This window comes from Danio rerio, chromosome 18 (assembly GCF_052040795.2).
Source record: "Danio rerio strain M-AB ecotype USA chromosome 18, GRCz13ab, whole genome shotgun sequence".
Classification (NCBI taxonomy): Eukaryota; Metazoa; Chordata; class Actinopteri; order Cypriniformes; family Danionidae; genus Danio; species Danio rerio.
In genome coordinates, this window is record NC_141038.1 from 16,557,759 (window position 1) to 16,579,639 (window position 21,881).

At 37.9% G+C, this 21,881-nt stretch overlaps 1 protein-coding gene and 1 long non-coding RNA gene across 2 annotated transcripts; one reads left to right on the top strand and one right to left on the bottom strand.

Moving 5' to 3' along the window:
- The first annotated feature begins 1,430 nt into the window (after positions 1 to 1,430).
- On the top strand, positions 1,431 to 5,836 carry LOC147832783 (uncharacterized). The gene has a single exon (XM_087293037.1). It carries the CDS (start codon positions 1,488 to 1,490, stop codon positions 3,216 to 3,218), a length of 1,731 nt encoding a protein of 576 aa, XP_087149163.1. The 5' UTR covers positions 1,431 to 1,487; the 3' UTR covers positions 3,219 to 5,836.
- Positions 5,837 to 6,784: 948 nt separating this feature from the next.
- LOC147839684 (uncharacterized) lies at positions 6,785 to 13,740 on the bottom strand. Its single transcript, XR_015514814.1, has 3 exons — positions 13,509 to 13,740; positions 11,832 to 13,466; positions 6,785 to 7,083 (listed from the first exon to the last, which is right to left on the bottom strand). It is a non-coding gene; the product is annotated as an uncharacterized LOC147839684 (long non-coding RNA).
- Between the last annotated feature and the right edge of the window lie 8,141 nt (positions 13,741 to 21,881).

Consider the following 21,881-nt stretch of genomic DNA (forward strand, 5'->3'; position numbering starts at 1 on the left):
TGACACGCGGCTGTGGTGATAAAGTAAAGATGGTAGAATCACTTTAATTTAATGTTTTAAATGTTTTTAACTTCCTCTTGATCACATTTGATGATGATTGATGATCACAGAGAGCTGAACAGATCTTTTAATCCCGGCCATTTTGAGCACGTCCTTTCTTGTTGATATGATTATTTAGTATGTGTTACTACGGAGGCATGTTAATATGCAGTTGTCAATCAAAACGATGGGTGGGGAAACCGCACTCCTACATCACGTTGCAGTGGGCCTTAAAATAGGGGGGATTTTGATCCTATTTTAACATTAGAAAATTTTAATCATTAGAAAAGGAGACTTTTTGCGTCAATATGACTGTGGACACACTGTACCTACACACAGTTCTTTCCAACAGTTAAAAAGATGATTTTCATCATAGGTGCTTTTTTAATAGTTAACTAGTTAATTTATAGGCAAGTTATTGTAATTAGCTAAGTCATTGTATAACGATGGTTTGTTCTGTAGACTATCGGATATAAGTATGTATTATTGACCTTTTTTTTTTTAAATGCTTTTAAAAATATTATAGAAAATACTGTGAATATTTCCTTGGTTTGTTAAACACCATGTGGGAAATTTCAAAAATAATACAAATTTCACAGGAGAGCTAATAATTTTGACTGTATGTTTAATGAAAGAGTGGAATATTAATAACAAATTCAGATTTATTATAATTATATGTTTAACTATTGTAATATTGTTTATCACGTTATTATACATGTAATAAAATTAGGCTTTTTGCAATACACATATTAAATTGCAATGTAGTATGTTGCTGTTTGTACAAGAGTGCAGACTTTTGCAAATGTTTTCCCCTGTATGCAAACATTCAGGTTTTAGCAGAGCATGAGCATTGCTGAAATGGTTGACTGAAGCTGTGACTCTCTGCAAATAAAGGGTCACTTCCTTATTTCACTTTTATCTAAAAATTAACTAACAGATTGAATTGCTTTATATGTAAACACAACAGAACTGTATTTAATTTATTATTAATTCCACTTTATATTTAATCAAATAAATCCAGCCTTAATGAGCATAAGAGGCTTATTATAAATTTTCTCAGATATGCATCATTAACATTGTGGTTACTCAAACACTCAAACAAGATATAACCTAAAGAGAGAGTGTGTAAAACAGAGCAAATGTACATTGCCTAATGTTTGAAAATTCCATTTGATTTATGAGATAAAACGTTCGACACAAGATTAAAAGAAGCACCTTAAATGGAAAGATAAATGATAACATTGTGCTCTGGGTTATAAGGCAGTATACTGGCATGAGGAAAGCAGAGCAAGAAAAACTGCACCTGAAAAATCCCTTCACCTATGAAGGACAACATCACGAGTGGGTGGAACTTATTGCCAAACTCCAGAAACAGGTTACTCAAATTTCTCAGTATGTGAAAGGCAACAGGCAGTATTCAGTCTCACGAATGGACAAAAGAGAGCAGGATGATCCCAACCAGGAACGCTGTGATGCTTTTTTCTCTTCTGTTGGCGAGTACTCTCGCCGAAGAAAATGCAGATCCGATTTTCAAAGCACTTGGTGAGGAACTGGAGATGGGTTTTTGCTTTGGAGATGACATTGCTGTGTACAAACTGACTTCTAAGGGAAAGGAGTTACTGGGTCAAGCCTCCAGTTCCTTAGTTTCTGATGCTTTTGAAGGTCGGATCAAAATCTCCAACGATGTTGAAGGATTGCTCGGACTGAAGATCTCAAATCTTCAATTCTCAGATTCAGGCGTTTACATTAGAGAGTGCTGGAGTGGTGATTCTGTGGAGAATTATCAAACACACGCTCTGTATGTGTGCAACACGGAGATGGCCTCACAAGAGATTGTTCTGACCCCAAGAACTGGTGCGGATCTGGTATGCAATCTAGATTCTGGAAGAAATACAACAATAAAATGGTACAGAGATATCCACAATGCATCTGTGTTCTTAGACACTAGTATTTCTTTGGAGCCATTACAAAAGGAGTTTAAAAGCCTCATTCAGGTGAACGGTGAAGGCTTATCTTTGCATGTTTCAGACACGTTCATTAAAGACAGACCTTCTTTCCTCTGTGTGGTCATGGAGGGCCAACAATGCAAGAGCTTCCAGAGCATACGACTTCCAGAAGAACCTGAGACAAGGACCGTCTATCGTTCTGTGGGTGAAGACATTATTCTTAGATGTTCAGCAGACCGTCTTAGAGAGAAACACTGGATAACTCCTACTAGACGAGTTAACTCGTCAACACCGGTGTATTTCAAAGGAACCACCATGAATCAAATCTACGTGTCGACTAGTGAGAATTCAGAAGAATATTCTCTCAACATTCACTCGCTCGCTGAAGAACATTCTGGGAGCTACAAATGCTTCTCAACCTTCCTTGTTGAGGAGTACATTGTGAATGTTTGCCCTTTACTCGAATTAAATAATGTTACACTTTCTGTCAAAAATAAGAAAGTGCTCTTTCAGTGTGACTTCATGAATTTGCCAGCAGTTATGGATAAAGTTGGGTCCGCCAGCATTCAGTGGTATCGAAAATTCAACGAGAATGACATCCTACTATTGGACTCGGGAGATCCTACTATAACTCCTTCTGGGGATCTAAAAGACAGGGTGATGTTCTCAAAGGTAGATTCCTCTCTTGTCTTTACTGATCCCAAAGAGGAAGACAGTGGGACGTACTGGTGTGTGGTGCTTCTGGATACTGATTACGCTGATGAGGTTGATGATTATGATGCTGCTTACCCCAATGATGATATTGGTGTTGACGATGATGACGAAGATGATGGTGATGAGGAGGGGGAGGAGGAGGAGGAAGAACTCCAGTCATTGATAATGGAGGAAGAATACATGGACGTGTGTCTCTTTAGGCAGGTCACCAACGTAAAGTTTATAGCTGGAAAGAACGAACAGGGAACAAGATTTTTGAAGCCTGACATCAAAAGTCAGCCAGTTCCTACAACTCAAACTGACAAGAAAAGTCAGTCAGTTTCTACAGCTCAGCCTGAACCTGAGACTAATCTAACAATATATGCCGTTTGTGTAGGGATTGGAGTCCTAGTACTGCTTTCACTGATTGGTGTTGTGGTGGCTTTAAAAATGAAAACCAAAAAAGGTACTCCATCTGCTCAAGTAAAAGGTGTCGAACTATCTGAAGCAAACCCCCTTAAATCCAACGCGGCAGTATGAGCATACCAGCGAACAATTTAGTGCTTAATAGACGTCTAATAGACATCTAAATGTAGACAGCTTGGCTAAAACAAGGCTAAAATTGGGCTGTCAATGAAAATCTAATAGACATCTAAGAATAGTCTAAAACTAGACTAATAGTCAGATTAGACAGACTTTATATGTGTAGTCATTCATTTCTGTTTATTTGATAGTCTAGTTTTGGGTTATACTTAGACGTCTATTACAGTCTCACTGACAGCCCAAATTTAATCTTGTTTTAGCTAGGACGACTATGTTTGGACGTCTATTAGACATCTATTGGACATCTTTTAAAAACAAAAAAATGCTGACTGGGTATGCAGTCAATTATTTTTTTACCAAATCTTGTGCATAAGGTGTATAGAAAATGTAACTGCGAGGAAACTATGCAATGCAACGGAATAATCTACCTAAAAAAGAAAATTCAGTGATCATTTTCTGGAGACCACTGATTTGGAAATTATGGCCAATAAAGCTTATCGGAGCTTATATATAGGCTGATAAATACAAACTTGGTATTCATTTTCAGTGGCTGATTACAAAAATAAGACAAATAAATACAGTGGACAACTGATTTAATTTTAAAAGCCATATAAAGCAAGGAAAACTGCGAGGAAGCATGGATTTTTCTTCCCCCAGATTCTACAATTCGATTTATTGACTGATACTGATATGGCTGTCAATATATTGTGCATCATTTACTCATCAGCATATTGCTCCAAACCTTTCTCTTTTTCTATGGAACTCAGCATTTTTGGAGAAATCAGGAGTGTTTTTCCTTTTATGCAATCATTTTAAACCCACATTCTTCAAAATACAGGATAGCAACAACATAAGAGAAGATAAATAATGTCAAAGTTTGGTGAAATTTCCATTTTTAAGTACAATTTCACCTTCATCTTTGCTATAATCAACCAACCTGAAGGAGAACAGTTTGAGACTGTATAGGATACTCAAATGGGTAATGCAAAGTCATTGGACAATTCTTCTTCTTGCAAATGCTAAAATGGATGGCATGTGAGTGTCTTCTGGGTGACGAACTCGGGCATGAGGATAATGTAAAACAGCTACTGTCTGGCATACGTGACATTTAACTTGTATAATGAAAGACAAGACCAGCTGGTTTGTTTCCCTGTAAAATCTTGAGTACACACAAAGCAAATGGTGTGTTAAAAAACAAACACACCGTAAAGCCTGTATCAAAGCTTAAAGGAAAAGTTTGAAATAAAAAAAAAATCTTTAGGTCTTTCCAAACCTGCATGTGTGACTATCTTACTTTTTGATCCAAAGTCATACAGGTTTGGAACAGCATGAGGGTGAAGTTTTTGATATATGGATGAATGTGCTCTTTAACCGTATGCCATTTGATTCATTCTGCATTTTTTTGTGTGTGTTATGTTGTGTAAAACACCTCTGCTGTTCACGCAGCCCATACTTTCATCTGTAACGAAGCATTTAGCACCACTGAACTGCTAGAAACATCATCTCTCCCGTGACAGAGATCTTGGTAATGATAAACAACAGATGTGCAAAACACATCCGTAAAAAAAATCCATTCTTCTTCTGACTAGGGACGTGTAGTACATTTCCTGCTGTAATTTCTCCTCAGTTTCCATTAATGTGTTGAATGTGCTGCTGAATTGAATATCCTAGTCTAACAGCTGGCTGCGTAAGCGAGAAGAAAGCAGACGATGCCTAGAGAGAGGATTTGATGGACACGGTTATGTCATGTAAAGCTGCACTGGTGGTCCTGTGTGGATCCGCAGATTAGCAAAGCAGTTTTGTTTATGTACATGCCAGATATGACCAAAGCATTTTCACTGTGGTCGGGCTGACAGCCAAAGTATGTTTGTTAGTTGGTATTAAAAGGATTTGAGTTACAATGGGACGGTTGAGGTTGTTTGAAAGCTTGAATTCATAGTTGTGCTTCTACTACAACACAGGTGCGTTCTCAATGGAAAGAAATGATCCAGTGCTTTGTTAATGGGTTTTCCTTTTCATAATAACTCCTTGATTGCATTCAGAAATGCATAAAAAGGTGAACTCGTTTTGATGTTTAACCAAACGTGTTATAGCAACTTAAGCATGATAACAGACAGTAAAACATTTAAGAGTGTTGATGGTTACCACTAAATAAACACTGCTTGTTTTCCAAAGGAAAAAAAAATTAGACTCCCTTTGCGTGATTGAAACCACTAATCTCTATTTTACTCTAGTTTACTGTTTGTTTTTCTTTTGATATATGTCAATGATTCATAACGAAGTCCCGAACCATGAATCATACAGCAATGTAGACCAGTTTAACAGGCAGGGTTTTTTGGATTGGGCCATGTCTGCTTTCACTTGTCAAAATGGGCTGTCAACCTCCCTAACTGTCATTATGCATTTTGCCAAAAGGCAAGAGTCGTATTTCATGGGTGTCATTTGTGCTCCAATACACTTTAGCACATTCTTTGGAAGAATATGCAAACCCTTGATTCATTATTGCTATTTAAAAGATTCACTCAGGCTATCTGAGATTGCTTTGTGCATTAATATCACCCAAGCAATGTATGAACCCATTTAATGACAATATGCATTAAAAGACATTACCTGAAGCATTTTAAATGCATGTCTTCCTCCACAGTTTTAACAGCAGCAAGATATCATCAGGCTCATAATGAAGTGCATTTCCACTGGAGGTTAAAAAAGAGGATATAAAGAGTTCATGGCGATCTTGCCACAGGAACAACCAGTTACTGATGTCAAGTATGCAAGAAAAAGTCCAAGACTAGTACTTATATAGTACTTTAGTACTTATACTGTATATACTTATATACATATACATACACTCACTGGCCAATTTATTAGGTACACCTGACCAACTGCTGTAGAGGTGTGAACCTATACTGGTCTCACGGTTCGGTTACGATTATCATGCCATCGATTCGGTTCAATTCGATATCTCGGTGCATCACGGTGCATTACAATGCTTTCCATATATAGTGTTATATTTTAGGGGGGAGGCTATAACATGCTGTCTGTATAAACACACAGACACACAGCAACACACTGTCTCTCATTCAAACACATTCACAAACATAGACAGCATCAAACAAACAAACACACACACGCACACACACAAACAAACACACTTAAGCCCTTGCAACAGAGAGAGCTCGCGCTGAGCGGAGCAGAAAAACGAAAAAAATAAGCACTTTTCCGACGGTCCCTTACAGAGGGAGCGCGAGCTCTGCCGGCTAAAGTAAACGCAGACTGCGAGGGCTTAAACGGAGCAGTGCTCGTAATGTCGAGCGAAAAAAAGAAAGACAGCTGTGAAACATAACCAGCTTTGTCTTTCTGTAGGAAACACACTTTAGATCTTTTTAGGGTAAGCGTTTTTTGAGTTATTGCCGACTATAACTGAAAGTGTGTCAGTAAAATCGAAAACAAAACCAACTGAAGCGCGCTCATTTCTGCCGCCCCACTGGATATACAGCGCCCTTAGCATTTGCCTATGGTGCCTATGCTACGGGCCGGCCCTGAGTTGGCTGAGTGTTGTAAATAACGGCGCTCACCTCCCTCGCGACAGAGCGCATAGGAGATAAATGACGTCACTACATAATAACCGGTTATGGTTATTACTGAATCGATACCGAATTGTCCGCGTCTGCATCGCGGTGCACCGAAGAAACAATTAATTTTGACACCCCTAAACTGCTGGTTAATGCAAATTTCTAATTAGCCAATCACATAGCAGCAACTCAATGCATTAAAGCTGCGGTCACACTGCATCTTTTTCCCCATAGACTTCAATTCATACGCATGTTAAAGCATCAGATTGTAAACGTTTTGCGCTTCGCTTCTATTATATCCGTGTGGATAATAACGTTGCATAAGGAATAAGATGACACACAGACCGTTTTTACTGCTACTGTTTTACTTCGCTATATCCGATGACAACTACAACAACCGGCATTTCCGGTTCACATCACAATGCATTCTGGGTGCTGTAGTGAAATAACAATGCCACGAATATACAACATTTCCTTCCCCTTAAATTTGAAGGTCAACATTTTAATTTTGAACTAGCACCATGCAGAATGAATGTATAACATTCAGTTTACCATTATAACATTCTGTAAACACACATTTATTTATTTGAACGTTTCTTGATTAAATGTCTTAAATGTCCTTGGTAATTTAACACAACTAAATCCCTGGGAATGAGGGTGGACTACCTCAAACCCTGGCTTACCCTTAGGGGATTATTCTGCCCCAACTCAAATACTGTAAGGGTAGCCCCTAACTAAGTATAATCCAAAAAACGCTGAGGTTGACGTCGCTCTCTTATTGGATACCGGCGGCTTACTTGGTCCCCATTTTCAGTCGAAACAACAGGAGGTGACAGTTCTTTAGTAGGTGGGGAATCTGTAATCTTGCTAGGCTCTGTAGTGACAGTCGCAGAAGCTGGTGAGCTGCCAACTGAATCACAGACGTCGGTACCTTCAGGAAGGTCAGTGAATGTACTGGCTCCACTCAGTAACTGATCAGTATGTCTCCTCCATAGAAGATTACCAGCAGTTTTAACCCTGTAGGACACGGGACCCGTCTGGGTTTCCACAGTAGCTGGAACCCATTTTGGACCGGTGCCATAGTTCCGGGCCAGCACCGATGAGCCTATCAAAAAGGATCTGTCTTTGGCTCGCAGTTTCCGTCGCTGTACCTGATTTTCTTGTTGTTGTAGGACCGTTTCTTTGAGTGTTGCTGGTTTAAGTAGCTCAAAGCTTGTCCTGAGCTCTCGATTAAACAACAAGTAGGCTGGTGACACTTTGGTAGTTGCGTGTGGAGTACTGCGATAGCACAGCAAGAAGTTATGAAGGCGTTGATGCAATGTGCCTTGTCCAATTGAAGCTTTTAAAGCATGTTTCATGGTCTGCACGAACCTCTCCGCAAGCCCATTTGTTGCAGGATGGTAGGGTGATGACTTGATATGTTGCACTCCATTTGCAAGTAGAAATGTGCCCATTTCATGCGAAATAAATTGAGGTCCATTGTCTGAAACAAACTGCACTGGTGGTCCAAATCTACTGAAAATTTCTCCGAACTTCTCAATGGTCTTTTCTGCTGACGTAGATTTCATTATGGCTACTTCAGGCCACTTACTGTGTGCATCAATGACGACCAGCAGCATTTTGTCCTCGACTGGACCTGCAAAATCAGCATGAATGCGATGCCACGGTTTCTCTGGATATTCCCAGGGGTGCAGCGGTGCCAGTTGTGGTACGTTGCGTATGCTTTGACATGACGTACATGTTCTTGCCTTCTCTTCAATTTCTCGATCCACTCCTGGCCACCAGAAGTAACTCCTGGCAATCTCCTTCATGCGGACCATTCCACAGTGTCCCGCATGCAGCTGTTTTAACACTGATTTGCGCAATGTTGGTGGAATGATCACTCTCCTTCCCCACAATAAACAGCCTGTCTGCACTGAGAGTTCATGACTTCGAGTAAGATATGGTTTTAGCTCTAGGTCATGGTTCTCATCTTTTCCTGTCATGACGATATCCATGACCTTGGACAAGACAGGATCATTACGTGTGCCCTTGCGCACTTGTGCAGCTGTTATAGGGGTTCTTTCCACTTGGCTAAAGTAGAAAATTTCAGCTACTTTTGTTTCTTTTACTTGGTCAGCGAGAGGCAATCTGGACAGTCCATCTGCGTTTCTGTGCAATTCTGACTTCCGGTACTTGATGTCATAGGTATGAGCAGACAATAACAAAGCCCATCTTTGCATCCTACTAGCAGCAAGAGAGGGGATGCCATGATAAGGACCAAAAATCGCAGTCAGTGGGCGATGATCGGTCAGCAGAGTAAACTTCCTTCCGAAAATATACTGGTAAAACTTGCGCACTCCAAACACAATGCTCAATGCTTCACGTTCAATTTGAGCATAATTTGCTTCGGCTTTGCTCAGACTTCTAGAAGCAAATGCGATCGGTTTCTCTTGACCGTTCGGCATGATGTGGGACAAGACAGCTCCCACACCATATGGGGAGGCGTCGCAGGCCAGCTGAATTGGCAGAGAAGGATCAAAATGAGTGAGGACTTCTGACTTCAGCATGGTCTCCTTTGCTCTTTGGAAAGTCTCCTGACATTCAGTGGTCCACCTCCAGCTATTCTCCTGACACAACAATTTGTGCAGGGGTTTCAACAGAGTAGCGATGTTTGGAATAAAACGTCCATAATAATTAAGCAAGCCGAGGAATGAACGCAGTTGGGTGACATTTTTAGGTGTCGGAGCATCCACTATGGCCTTAACCTTTGCTGGGGACGTATGCAGGCCAGAGGCATCAATGACATGGCCTAGGTACTCAACTGCAGACTGGAAAAATTCACATTTGTCCTTCCGCACTCTCAATCCGTACTCTTTCAGTCTTTTTAGGGTAGCGTCCAGATGCTGCAGGTGTGATTCATCGTCAGTACCAGTCACAAGAATGTCGTCTAAGTAACATACTACTCCCGGGAGTCCTGCCAGAATCTGGTCCATCGCTCGCTGAAACAGGGACGGAGCCGAAGTGATTCCAAATGGTAAGCGCTGATACCGAAATAGGCCCTTGTGTGTATTTATGGTCAGTAGTTCTCTGGACTGCTCCTCAACATGCATTTGCAGATATGCCTGGTTGAGATAAATTTTACTGAATTTTTGTCCTCCGGTCAGTCCTGCAAAGATGTCATTTATGAGCGGTAAGGGGTATTGTTCCGCCGACAATACTGGGTTCACAGTGACTTTGAAGTCTCCGCAAATTCTTATGCTACCGTCTTTCTTTAAAACGGGAACAATAGGTGTTGCCCACTTGCTTACACTGACAGGTTCCAGGACACCATCTTTTACAAGTTCAGTTAAGCTTGCCTCCACTTTGGGTTTGAGTGCATATGGCAAAGGTCGGGCCTTTAAGAATTTTGGCTGGCATTCCGGCTCAACGGTCAATTTCACTTTGATCCCCTGCATGCTGCCTAACTCCTTTTTGAAAACGTCACTGTTTTTCTGAAGAACATCCTCTAAATCCAATGTATTAGATGTCATCATGTGAAAGACCTGCCAGTTCACCTGCAGTTGTTCCAGCCAGGAACGTCCCATCAGTGAGGGGTAATCACCCGAAACCACATACAATGGCAGCTTTTTTATTTGTTTGTTTAGTTCAACGGTAACCTGGAGAAGCCCTTTCATGGTCACTGATTCGCCAGTGTAAGTTTTAAGGGTCACATCGGGTGGTTTTAGTGGCAGGTGGCTCAAAATTTCACGGTATACCACATCTGACACAAGCGACACCGCAGCACCAGTGTCAATCTCCATCTTCACTGGTTGTCCTTCCACCAGCGCTGTGACCTTGTATGACTTGTTTCCCCCTGCCACGGTGAGCACATGCAAAGAAAATTCATCATCTGATGTGTCTGTATTCTTCTTGTTCTCTTGGTCAACTGTGAATACTTGTTTCTTTTGTTTTCTTCTAAATGTTGTTTTGTGCTGCATTTTCCCTTTTTCTGTTTTATTTCTACATGCACGCTCTATGTGTCCTTTCTTTTTACAGCTGCGGCACTCCATGTCCTTAAACCAACACGTGACAGGTGTATGTCCAGTTTTTCCACAACGAAAACAAGGGCCCTTCATTTCTGTTTGTTTTTCCGTGACCATTTTATACACTTTACTGTTTGAGCTCAGTTGCTGAGCTTCTTTAGCAGCCAATTCCATAGCCACACTCAGTTCAATCGCTCTTTGTAGTGTCAAGTTGCTCTCTGTTAATAGCCTTTTTTGAATTCCCTCACAGCGAAGTCCACACACTAATCTGTCCCGTAGTGTGTCATTTAATGTATCACCAAATTCGCAATGTTCAGCTAATTTTTTTAACACTGCCACAAACATTGTAACAGTTTCTCCTTCTAGCTGATTTCGTCAGTGAAACCTAAATCTCTCTGCTATTACTAATGGCTTCGGGGAGAAAGGAGCTTTGAGAGTGTTTACTATTTGCTCATACGTTTTCTCCCCCGGTTTCTCTGGTTGTAGGAGGTTACGCAGTAGTGTGAATGTCTTTGGACCTATCACACTTAAAAAGGTGGGTACCAATTTATCATCAGCAATTGAATTTGCTGCCACAAAGTACTCAAATCGTTCAGTATAAGAACTCCACTGTTCACTGCTTTCATCAAACGGACACATATTGCCAAAAACTGTTGCCATTTTGTCCCGTTTTCGGTCATCAACAATCAATTCAGTCACTTATCTGAATCGCTGTCGGTCCTCTCCCTTTAGAAGACGTGAAAGCAGCCGGCTCATACTTTTTTTTTCTCTCTCGCTCTCGTGTCACTCACGCTGCTTCACTTCCGCGTTGTCATAACACACGCGCGAGTGCTTCAATCCTCGTCGCCACTTTATTATATCCGTGTGGATAATAACGTTGCATAAGGAATAAGATGACACACAGACCGTTTTTACTGCTCTCCGTTTTACTTCGCTATATCCGATGACAACTACAACAACCGGCATTTCCGGTTCACATCACAATGCATTCTGGGTGCTGTAGTGAAATAACAATGCCACGAATATACAACAGCTTCATAGCAAAGTTCAAACTTAGAGAACTCTGACCTGCGAAATCACATTATTTGACTGCGTGAGATCAATCGAAGATCAAAACATGACCTCTCTGGACAGAAATTTAAAATATAGTTAAATCGCTCGCTTTTTTAAATGTCTAATTATTTTTTCGCAACATCGTACGACATAATTTTGCATGCTTAAACTCTAGTGCAGGGGTCACCAATCTCATTCCTGGAGGTCCGGTGCCCTGCAGGGTTTAACTTCAACTTGCCTCAACACACCTGCCTGAGTGTTTCAAGTATACTTAGTAAGACCTTGATTAGCTTATTCAGGTTTGATTGATTAGGGTTGGGGCTAAAATCTGCAGGACACCGGCCCTCCAGGAACAAGTTTGGTGATTCCTGCTCTAGTGTGACCGCAGCATCAAGCATGTAGACATGGTCAAGACAATATGCATTAAAAGAAACCACCTGAAGCATTTTAAACACATTTCCTCCTCCAGTTTTAATGGCAGCAAGATATCATCTGGCTCTTAATGAAGTGCCTATCCATTGGAGGCTAAGAAAAAGGACATAATGAGTTAATGACAATCTTGCCACAGGTCAACCAGTTATTGATGTCATGTATGCAAGAAAAACAGCCTTTTTTCCTTTCAGAAAGAGAAACAAAATGTTTCTTCAAATGTATCCTGCATGACACATGACACAATATGACTGTTTCCAAAAATATCCTTTCCTAGAGACCACGCAGTGTTTATAACTCAAATATGTGTCATAAGGCAATGTGACTTTGCCATACAGCAGCGCTAAATCAAAAAAATCACATTAATAAACTCAACCAACCAAGAGTATTCGTGCAGACAGGACATGGCCTCTGAAATAGCCCTGGAACAGCCTAACCGTGTACTAAAAAATGAGCACACACATACACCACGAGCGACTTCTAGGACAAAACGAGCAGCCTAAGTCCTCTTGCTTTCTGAGGGGCATGAAATGTTCATCACTGAAAACTGATTAAATGGTGAGGAGCGCTGGACGGACTCCTCAGAGAGATAACGGCTGTTCAAATGACGAATGGGGTTGAAAAACCTGAAAAATCAATCACTCTCTTAATGTGTTATTAAACGATTTGACATTTTAATTGAGTTAATGACATGCTGCTTTAGTATTTTCATATCTCAAATTGTACTAAGGAAATCCTCAAATTAAACCAATTTAAAACAGTAGGACGTCATTGGCCATGCTTGGTAGTTTAATACTGACTACAATTGCACTTCATTACATTTTATGTAATCTAACTAAGGGCAACACAATGGCTAAGTGGTTAGCACAATAAGAAGGTCACTGGTTTGAGTCCAGGCCGGGTCAGTTGGCATTTCTGTGTGGAGTTTGTATGTTCTCCCCATGTTGCTCTGGGTTTCCTCCAGGTGCTCCAGTTTCCCGACAGTGAAAGCAATAGATGAATTGAATAAACTAAATTGGCTGTAGTGTTTGTGTGTAAATGAGTGTGTATGAATGTTTCCCAAGACTGGGATGCAGCTGAAAGTGCATCTGCTGCTTAAAACATATGCTGGATAAGTTGGCATTTTATTCTGCTGTGGCGACCCCTGATGAATAAAGGGACTAAACCAAGGGGAAATGAAATGTAATCTGACTACATTTTCATTACTTTTAAATTACTTTAGACCTAACTTTTTATCACATATTTTATTTTTTTTATTTTTTCATCCCGATCTAAAAACACCCATTTAGAGAAAGAAATTACATTCATTTTTTAATCAACATGAAATGTATACATTGTCACTTTTTTCAAAGCTGTTTTGTGAGCAATTATAGCAATGTTTAATTAAAATAAAGAATTATAGTCAAAATAAAACACTTGATCTATGAAATAAATATTATGAGAATTGTTTTATTTGGTTACCAAAGTGCCATGTGGCCATCGGAGAACTTTTTATATGTGTGTATTAATATGACTTTACCCACAAAATAGGTGTCGAGTCCAATAAACAATAATGTTCAAGAATTCTTACAGTATATTACATTAACATGCATTATCAATCATTACTTGGCCAAAGAAGGTTTAAAGTTTGAAATATTTTTGTCAAGATTTTGAGAATACATATTTAGTGTATACATGGCTTGACATGAACTTTTTTGATCACCAGCAATTGTGGCTAGTAGTTTTCTATTACTAGTCACTCGCCATTTTGACTAGCCAAAATTTTGTTGTTGGAAAAATATATTTTATACACATAAATATGACTTTGACATGCTAAGATTACTTGATTTAGATTTTGTGTTTACTCCACATCCCTCCTCATTCATTTCACCTTTTGTGTGTCGTATAAGATTGCTCAATAACCATGATCAAATGGGTCATGGTTTCATATATTACAATGAGTTTTTATTTCACATAATTTTCAGAGCTCAAAATGAAGGATTTGCCAAATTTATCTCTGACCACGCCAAACATAAACAATTAATTATTTTTTAGCCACAAATTTTAAATGTGTCAAAACAAGCAAAATATAGCTGTATACTATACATTATATTTAACAAAACATATGCACAGTAATCTGTCCTGGCTACAGGTCTCAGATCACCATTTAACTACACATAAATGAGGAGTTAATCTCCCATTTAAGCAATGTCATTGTAAAAAATTGATAATTAGACCTAAACCATAATAATGCAAAAAAAAAAAGCCGGTTAACGTTAGATTAATGCATTACTTAACAAACAATTATGTACAAATAATTAAGGTAGCCATTAATTACACATCAGCTCATGTGACTCATGTTGTAGTTAGTACATGATTAGCACATGCATTGACTCATCATTAGTTCATTATAAAGTAATGCTTAGTTCACATATTAACTCATCATTATTCATGTACTGTTATTGTGGAGTGTTACCCCTTACTTAAAAATATAAACTGTAATATATGTGTATGTGTGTGTGTAAAAGAATATAATACGTCATATAGTATGTCTTATACACACACACACACACACACACACACACACACACACACACACACACACACACACACACACACACACACACACACACACACTTGAACTAAATCACTGAATTAAACTGACAGAGCCGGTTTTTGATATAGTAATCTTGTCAGTTCCACAATGTTTACTGTGCCTCTCTCCAACTGTTGTTTAGCTTTATTTTATCACTTTTTATGGCCAAGTGTAAATAATGGGTTTGCTCCTAGTCTTATTGTAGGTTTTCCTCCTCAGGGTCTTGGTAGACCTGCAGGTTTACTTTCCTGCTGTCAGGAGCTGCATTTCTTTCTCCCTTCTCATGTTTTGTGGGTAATTATTGCACCTAGTTTGTTGGGTGTGTGTGTGTGTGTTTGTGTTTGAGCTTATCTTTTCACATGCTCTGTGTTGGTGGTGATCTCCCCTGAAGTGATTTACAATCTGGCATTCGGGTTCCATCAGCTTCCCCTTTTGTGGCTATAAAACAAGCTTTATAGTGCGATGTTCAAATGGGCATCAATGAACAGCATGCACTTTTCCAATCATGGTGTTTTTTCAGTGTTAATCTGTGGTTTTAATCAAATCTCTGCTTTGCAAAGTTATTTCATTTGTTACAATATTTATGAACCTGATGAGGAATGACTGCACAGTATATTTGCAGATTTAATACATAATGTATTACAAGTATGATTATGGAAAAAGTTAAATATATGACATTTTCTTTCAACTTTCATCAAAGAGTTTTATCATGTAAAAAAAAAACAATAAAATTATCATAAGTGGTCCACATGACTCGTGCAATTTATTACAAATCTTCTGAAGCCATATGCTAATAATTGTGTGAGCAGCAGGACCATAACTTAGCTACAATGTAATTCACTTAAAATTTAAAAATCTCACCTAACTCTCTTGGATTGTTCATGAGTTATCAAGGGAAATAGCAATTTACAAATGGTGAACAGATTTGAGTCCAAGACTAGTAAGAACTGCTTGATCTGGTTCTTATACAATTCTTTAGTTAACATATATAACAATCATTTGCACCTATTAAAAAGATAATTCAACCAAAGCTGAAGCATTGTCATTATCTACTCACCCTTCACTTTTCACAAACCTTTATAATATACCTTATACCTTATATATACCTTCTGTCTTCATTGAAAGCTGCTAATACCCATATAGATTTCCATATAGCATTTTATTTCTTCTATGGAAGTAGCTACAGGTTTCCAGCTTACTTCTAAATATCTACTTTTAGGTCCAACAGAAAGCATCTCATTGAGGTTTGATGAAACTTGAGGGTGAGTAAATAGTCATTTTTCATTTTTATGGAAACTTAAATTTCTATAAATAAAGCTTATTGCTTTTATCACAAATATGTTAACCTTACGATTATTTACAGACCATTTTGAGGTACAAACCTGCATGTGAACAAAAACAATGGTCCCAACGTATTTCTTGTTTTACATTTTTAATTTCTATAGCTTCCAAGAATATAAAAAGAGCCACGTATTGATAAATAAAGAGTTCAGATGCAAAATCCTCTTAATGCCATCTGAAAATTTCTCCTAAAATTAGCATTTTTCTCAGCCTCCTATGTTTATGTTCAAGTATTTCCTTTTAAAGGCAATAAAAAGAACTTATCCGTCACTATAAAAGTACAGTTTTTAAGCCTAGACATAAGAGTCAAAGAGAAATTATCATTTTAGAAGAAAATATCAAATGACATTTAGAGGTTTTTACATCTAAACTCTTCTATTAGTGTTATAATTGCTGTTTTAACAGTATGATTGAATTGCCTCTTGTTACAGTTTTAGAATAGTTTGATAACAAGCCGCAAATGTTCATGGGTCAATAACATCAGCACATTGTGCAGGTCACAAAGTAACACGGGGTTTTGAGGTATTTTCTCGGGGTTAACCATAGCATGCTTCCAAGATTTTCACCACGTTGTTGGCGGACATCTTCCCGACAATTATTGAAAAAGTTTGGCGAAATTTGTATGAGAAACACAGGAGAAACCTTTTATTGCAATCGATATTTTTTTCTTTTTTAAAAACCTGTGAAAGTATGACCCTAAAATCTTATATTGTTGTGATTACCCTCTTCTAGGCCAGGGGTTCCCAAACTTTTCAGCCCGCGACCCCCAAAATAACAATGCCAGTGACTCGCGACCCCCAATATCCTCTGAGGTGGTTATAAATACAGAAACCTTGCATGCAATGACGCAGACACACCAATAAAATTTTTTTAACGTGTCAGTGCTTTAAATGTGCCAGAAAGTATAACCTGGTGTTATAAAATCAAAATGCATCTGACGTTATTGCTGTCTTTAATATAATGTAATTACCCCAGGGGTCGCAATCCAATAGAACTAGTAACTATAAGCTACTATAGTAACTATATAGTATATAGTAACTATAAACGACTATTTTTATTTTCAGCAAAGCGATGGATAAAATATGTTAATTCTTATTGTTTAATAAAAATAAATAGATTTTTGGAAATCACCAGGCCAACCCCCTTCATTGCCCCGCGACCCTTCGGGGGGTCCCGACCCCCACTTTGAGAACCACTATTCTAGGCTAAAAGATGAAACCATTTTGAAAGATGTAGGAAACACACAGTGACTGCTAGCCAGTTTTGAGAAAAATATGACACAGCTGGGCTAGTTGTAACAGGGTGTCACAAGTTAAGCCACACACTGTTGGACACCAATTTAACTAACAAAATATATATATTTTTTAATTTTAAATGTAATGTTGAGAAATTTTTAAATAAAAATGTTTTTGATAGAAAATATATTTTTTAAAGAAAACAAAATATTCTATTGCTAATAATGCAAATAAATGCATTGCATGATAATGGATAAATGGATAATTATGCAAATAGATTCAAATGTGTTTATCCAATAGATAAATAAATAAACATACTGTGCTATGTTGACTCAAAAGTAAATGAGCCTTACTGAGCAAATATAGCTATTATTTAAAGTAAACTGAATTTAAATTAACTGTGTGAAATCTGCCTTTATAAGCATGAGTTACAACTAACCCTCTGTCTGTTAAAATTTGCCCCACAGGTGGGGTAAATAGTAACATTTTTACTCCTGGCACTTTTGGCAATACTGCACAGAAACCACAGGTCCGGCGATAACAATTTCAGTGGTCATTTGTAGGAGAGGCTTGTGGGTTGTTTGTAAAAAAAAATATGGTTTGTCTAACCCCATTACTTTATTCATTATTGGACCAAAACCAAAAGTGTTACTTTGTGCCCTGCTCTCCCCTATGCTCCAAAAACATTGAGAAAATTTGCATTTACTGTAAAATATTGTTGGAATATTTGATCAATTCCATACGTGTTCAATAAAAAAGGTCAGGAGAGGTTTTTCCTCAAGGTTTAACATATTAGCAATTTATTGGATACAAATAAATAATTCGATTTACAGAATTATGTTGTCCTTATCAGCTGCCTACATAAAGTATATAGGGCGCTGATATTAACAGGTGGAGTGTAGCCATCCATACGTCTATACACCCATCCATACATCCTCCTTTTCTACGGATTCTCAGCGCAACATTAAACAACACAAGACTTGCAAATGCCGTGCTCAGTTTTAATACATTTCTGCTGACAGGAAGTGTAGCTTCAGAGCTCAAGTTAATTTTAGACAATCAGCTTCATTTACTTTTGCAAAAATGCTTCATTAGTATGGAAAACATTTCACACTCAACAGTAGCAATGCAATTGCTGATTTGTATCAACACAAATTTGTAACAAAACAAATACAATTGTTTATAAAAAAATGTTTGTAAAATTATTTGAAAAAAATCTATATACACATTTAAAATATGGCGTTTTATTTCAGCATAAAATGGATCTATAATTGTGATGACATCACTCTTGCACTTCTTTCAGATTTCCTGTGCAATCAAATGTTCTCTAGACTCTGAAGAGTCTCTCAACCTTCACTATATATAACCGGATGCTGGAGTTGTTGCTGAAATTGGTCACTTGTTCACAACTATTTTGATAACATTACAATTTTCTAGATGGCAAATGGCACATAATGCACTATATAGTGGATAAGTGATTCAAGCAGTGTAAATTTACTTTCCACTGGGGTGAAAGAAGACAATGATGGTTTCACAAAGACTGTTAACATCAATAGAACAAAGATTTTTGAGCAGTAAAAAATGATTCTTTAGAAATGACTCTTTTAAGAAGTGTTTGCTGACAGGCTCTTTGATGAACCAGATTGGCTTTGCTCCAGAAACCCTTTTTAGGAACCTGTTTTTGCCAAGTGTACATGTGCATGGATAACACCTGCCAACTAAAACTATATGTGTGACTGCCATTCACAAAATCACTCCAGTGGACTCACGGGGTAGTAAAGTGGCCAGAAGTAGTTCATCCAAGTACTCTTTTATGAGTGCTATCACGAGTTTGGACATTCACTTGAATACAATTTGGTCTAAGTGGCTTTTGTTGAATGTGTCTCCCAAATGCAAGCTAAATTCATTCGGCTTAGTCCCTTATTTATCAGGGGTCACCATAGCAAAATTAACCGCCAACTATTTCGGCATTTGTTTTACCCAGAGAATCTGCAACCAAGTTCTGGGAAACACCCATGCACTCTCACATTCACTTTTAAACACAGTTTTTTACTATTTAATATAGCCTACTCATTTTTGTTTACCCAATTCACCTATAGCGCATATCTTTGGACTGTGGGGGGACACCAGAGCACCTAGAGGAAACCCATGCAAACATTGAGAGAACATGCAAACTCCACACAGAAATGTAGCCCAGGCAGGACTCGAACCAGCAACCTTCTTGCTGTGAGGCGACAGTGCTAACCACTGAGCCACTGTGCTTGCAACCTAAATATATATGTAAATACATTGTGATATTTATACATTGGGGATTGGTAAAACATATGCAAGCACATGTGTAATACATATATAATGAATAAATTAAGGCAACCATTCACCCTTAAATTAAATTAAATTAAATTAAATTAAAATTAATTTATTTAAATTAAATTAAAAATTTTAATTCTGTCATCATTTACTCAGCCTTCACTTGTTCCAGTTTCAGTTCCCTTGTTTGAATTTTCTTCTTTTGATGAACACACTAGTAGATATTTTGAATAAAGCTGGAAATCTGCACCCATTAACTTCCTTTGTGTCTGTTTCTCCTACTGCGGAAGTCAATGGTTACAGGTTTTCAGCTTTCTCAGAAATGTATTGCTTATTGTACAACAGAAGAAAGGACCTCATGAAGGTTTAGAACAACTTGTGAGTAAAAACCAGAACAAAGAGTTATTTTTTTCTTCATAGATTTAATCTAAAAAACCTATGTGGAATGAAAGGTTTCTATCAATGTTAAAGATTCTTCAAGGGACTACCAATGCCTTTAGTGAAAGTCTATTTTTAAGAGTGCATGTACTAAACAACTCAGCAGTCACAAGGACGTCAAAATAACAACCATACATTATTCACTCATTTTCTTTTCACTAAGTCCATTTATTAATCAGGGGTCACCACAGCGGAATGAACATTCTATTTATCCAGCATATATTTTACGCAGCGGGTGCACTTTCAGCTGCAACCCAGCACTCGGAAACACCGAAAGACTCTTGCATTCACACCCACACATACACTATGGACAATTTAGCTTAATCAATTCACCTATAACGCATGTCTTTGAAAGCGGAGCAACCGGAGGAAATCCACGTGAACATGGGGAGAACATGCAAACTCCACACAGAAATGCCAACTGACCCAGTCAGAGCTTGAACCAATGACCTTCTTGCTGTTAGGAGACAGTGCTAACCACTGCGCCACAGTGCTGGCAAAAAACTAACATTTTTGGTGACATCTTTGATGTTTATTGGCGCCAGTCTAATGTTTATGTCAGTTTTATGTCATTTTGACATCAAGGTAGTTTACATGCATTTTAAGGATCCACACTGTAAAAAAACATAATTTTACAGAAAATATCTCTAAATGTTTTACAGTAATTTTTGTCAATCATTCATTTATTTTCTTGTCGGTTTAGTCCCTTTATTAATCCGGAGTCGCCACAGCGGAATGAACCGTCAACTCATCCAGCACATTTTTGTGCAGCAGATGCCCTTCCAGCCGCAACAAATCTCTGGGAAACATCCACACACATACACACTCATACACTACAGACAATTTAGCCTACCTAATTCACCTGTACCGCATGTCTTTGGACTGTGGAACCGGAGCACCCGGAGGAAACCCATGCGAACGCAGGGAGAACATGCAAACTCCACACAGAAACGCCAACTGAGCCCAAAATCGAACCAGCGACCTTCTTGGTTTGAGGTAACAGCACTACCTACTGCACCATTTAATTTTTTGTCGCCCTTTTTTGTTTTTGTCATTTCATATTATATTAAAAACTCAGTAAAATGACAAACAATCTCTCTAAACTAACAGTTTGACTTTCAGTTTAGGTACTTTATAATTAAAGGTATACAGTATTTTTTTCTGTTATTTTAAATTATATTCAAAACTCCATAAAAATTACAAACAATATCTGTATATTAACAGTTTGACTGTTATTTCATGTATTATATCATTATTGACAAATTACAGCAAATTGTCTGTTTTAGGCAATAAAATTGCTGTATTTTTCCACTGTGTAAGTACATTTAAAATTATGTCAAATTAAAGTAATAAATTGTAATTATTTGTGAACCTCGTTATATTAAGGTTTATGACAATATTTTTATTGTAATATTAAAACAAACTCTTATTCGTTTTACTTGTAAAGGTGTTTTTATATTTGAACTTATTTTTTTTTACTTTTTTGTATTTTTACATTTAAACTTTTTTTTTGTGATATTGAAGCTTTCAGATTAATAAAACTTTTACTATATAATAGTTTTGTTTTGTCTCATTATTTTGGTGGTCAAAATGTTATCAATGTGTGTGGCAAGAGGACGTCAAGGTGTTGACATCAATTCGATATTCATTTTAAGGTGTTTTTTTAGGGCATGCTTGATGTCAATTTGATGTCGTTTCAACTTCAA

What these genes read in the sequence shown, in the direction of transcription:
- LOC147832783 (XM_087293037.1), top strand. Translation starts at nt 1,488, where the DNA reads ATGATCCCAACCAGGAACGCTGTGATGCTTTTTTCTCTTCTGTTGGCG.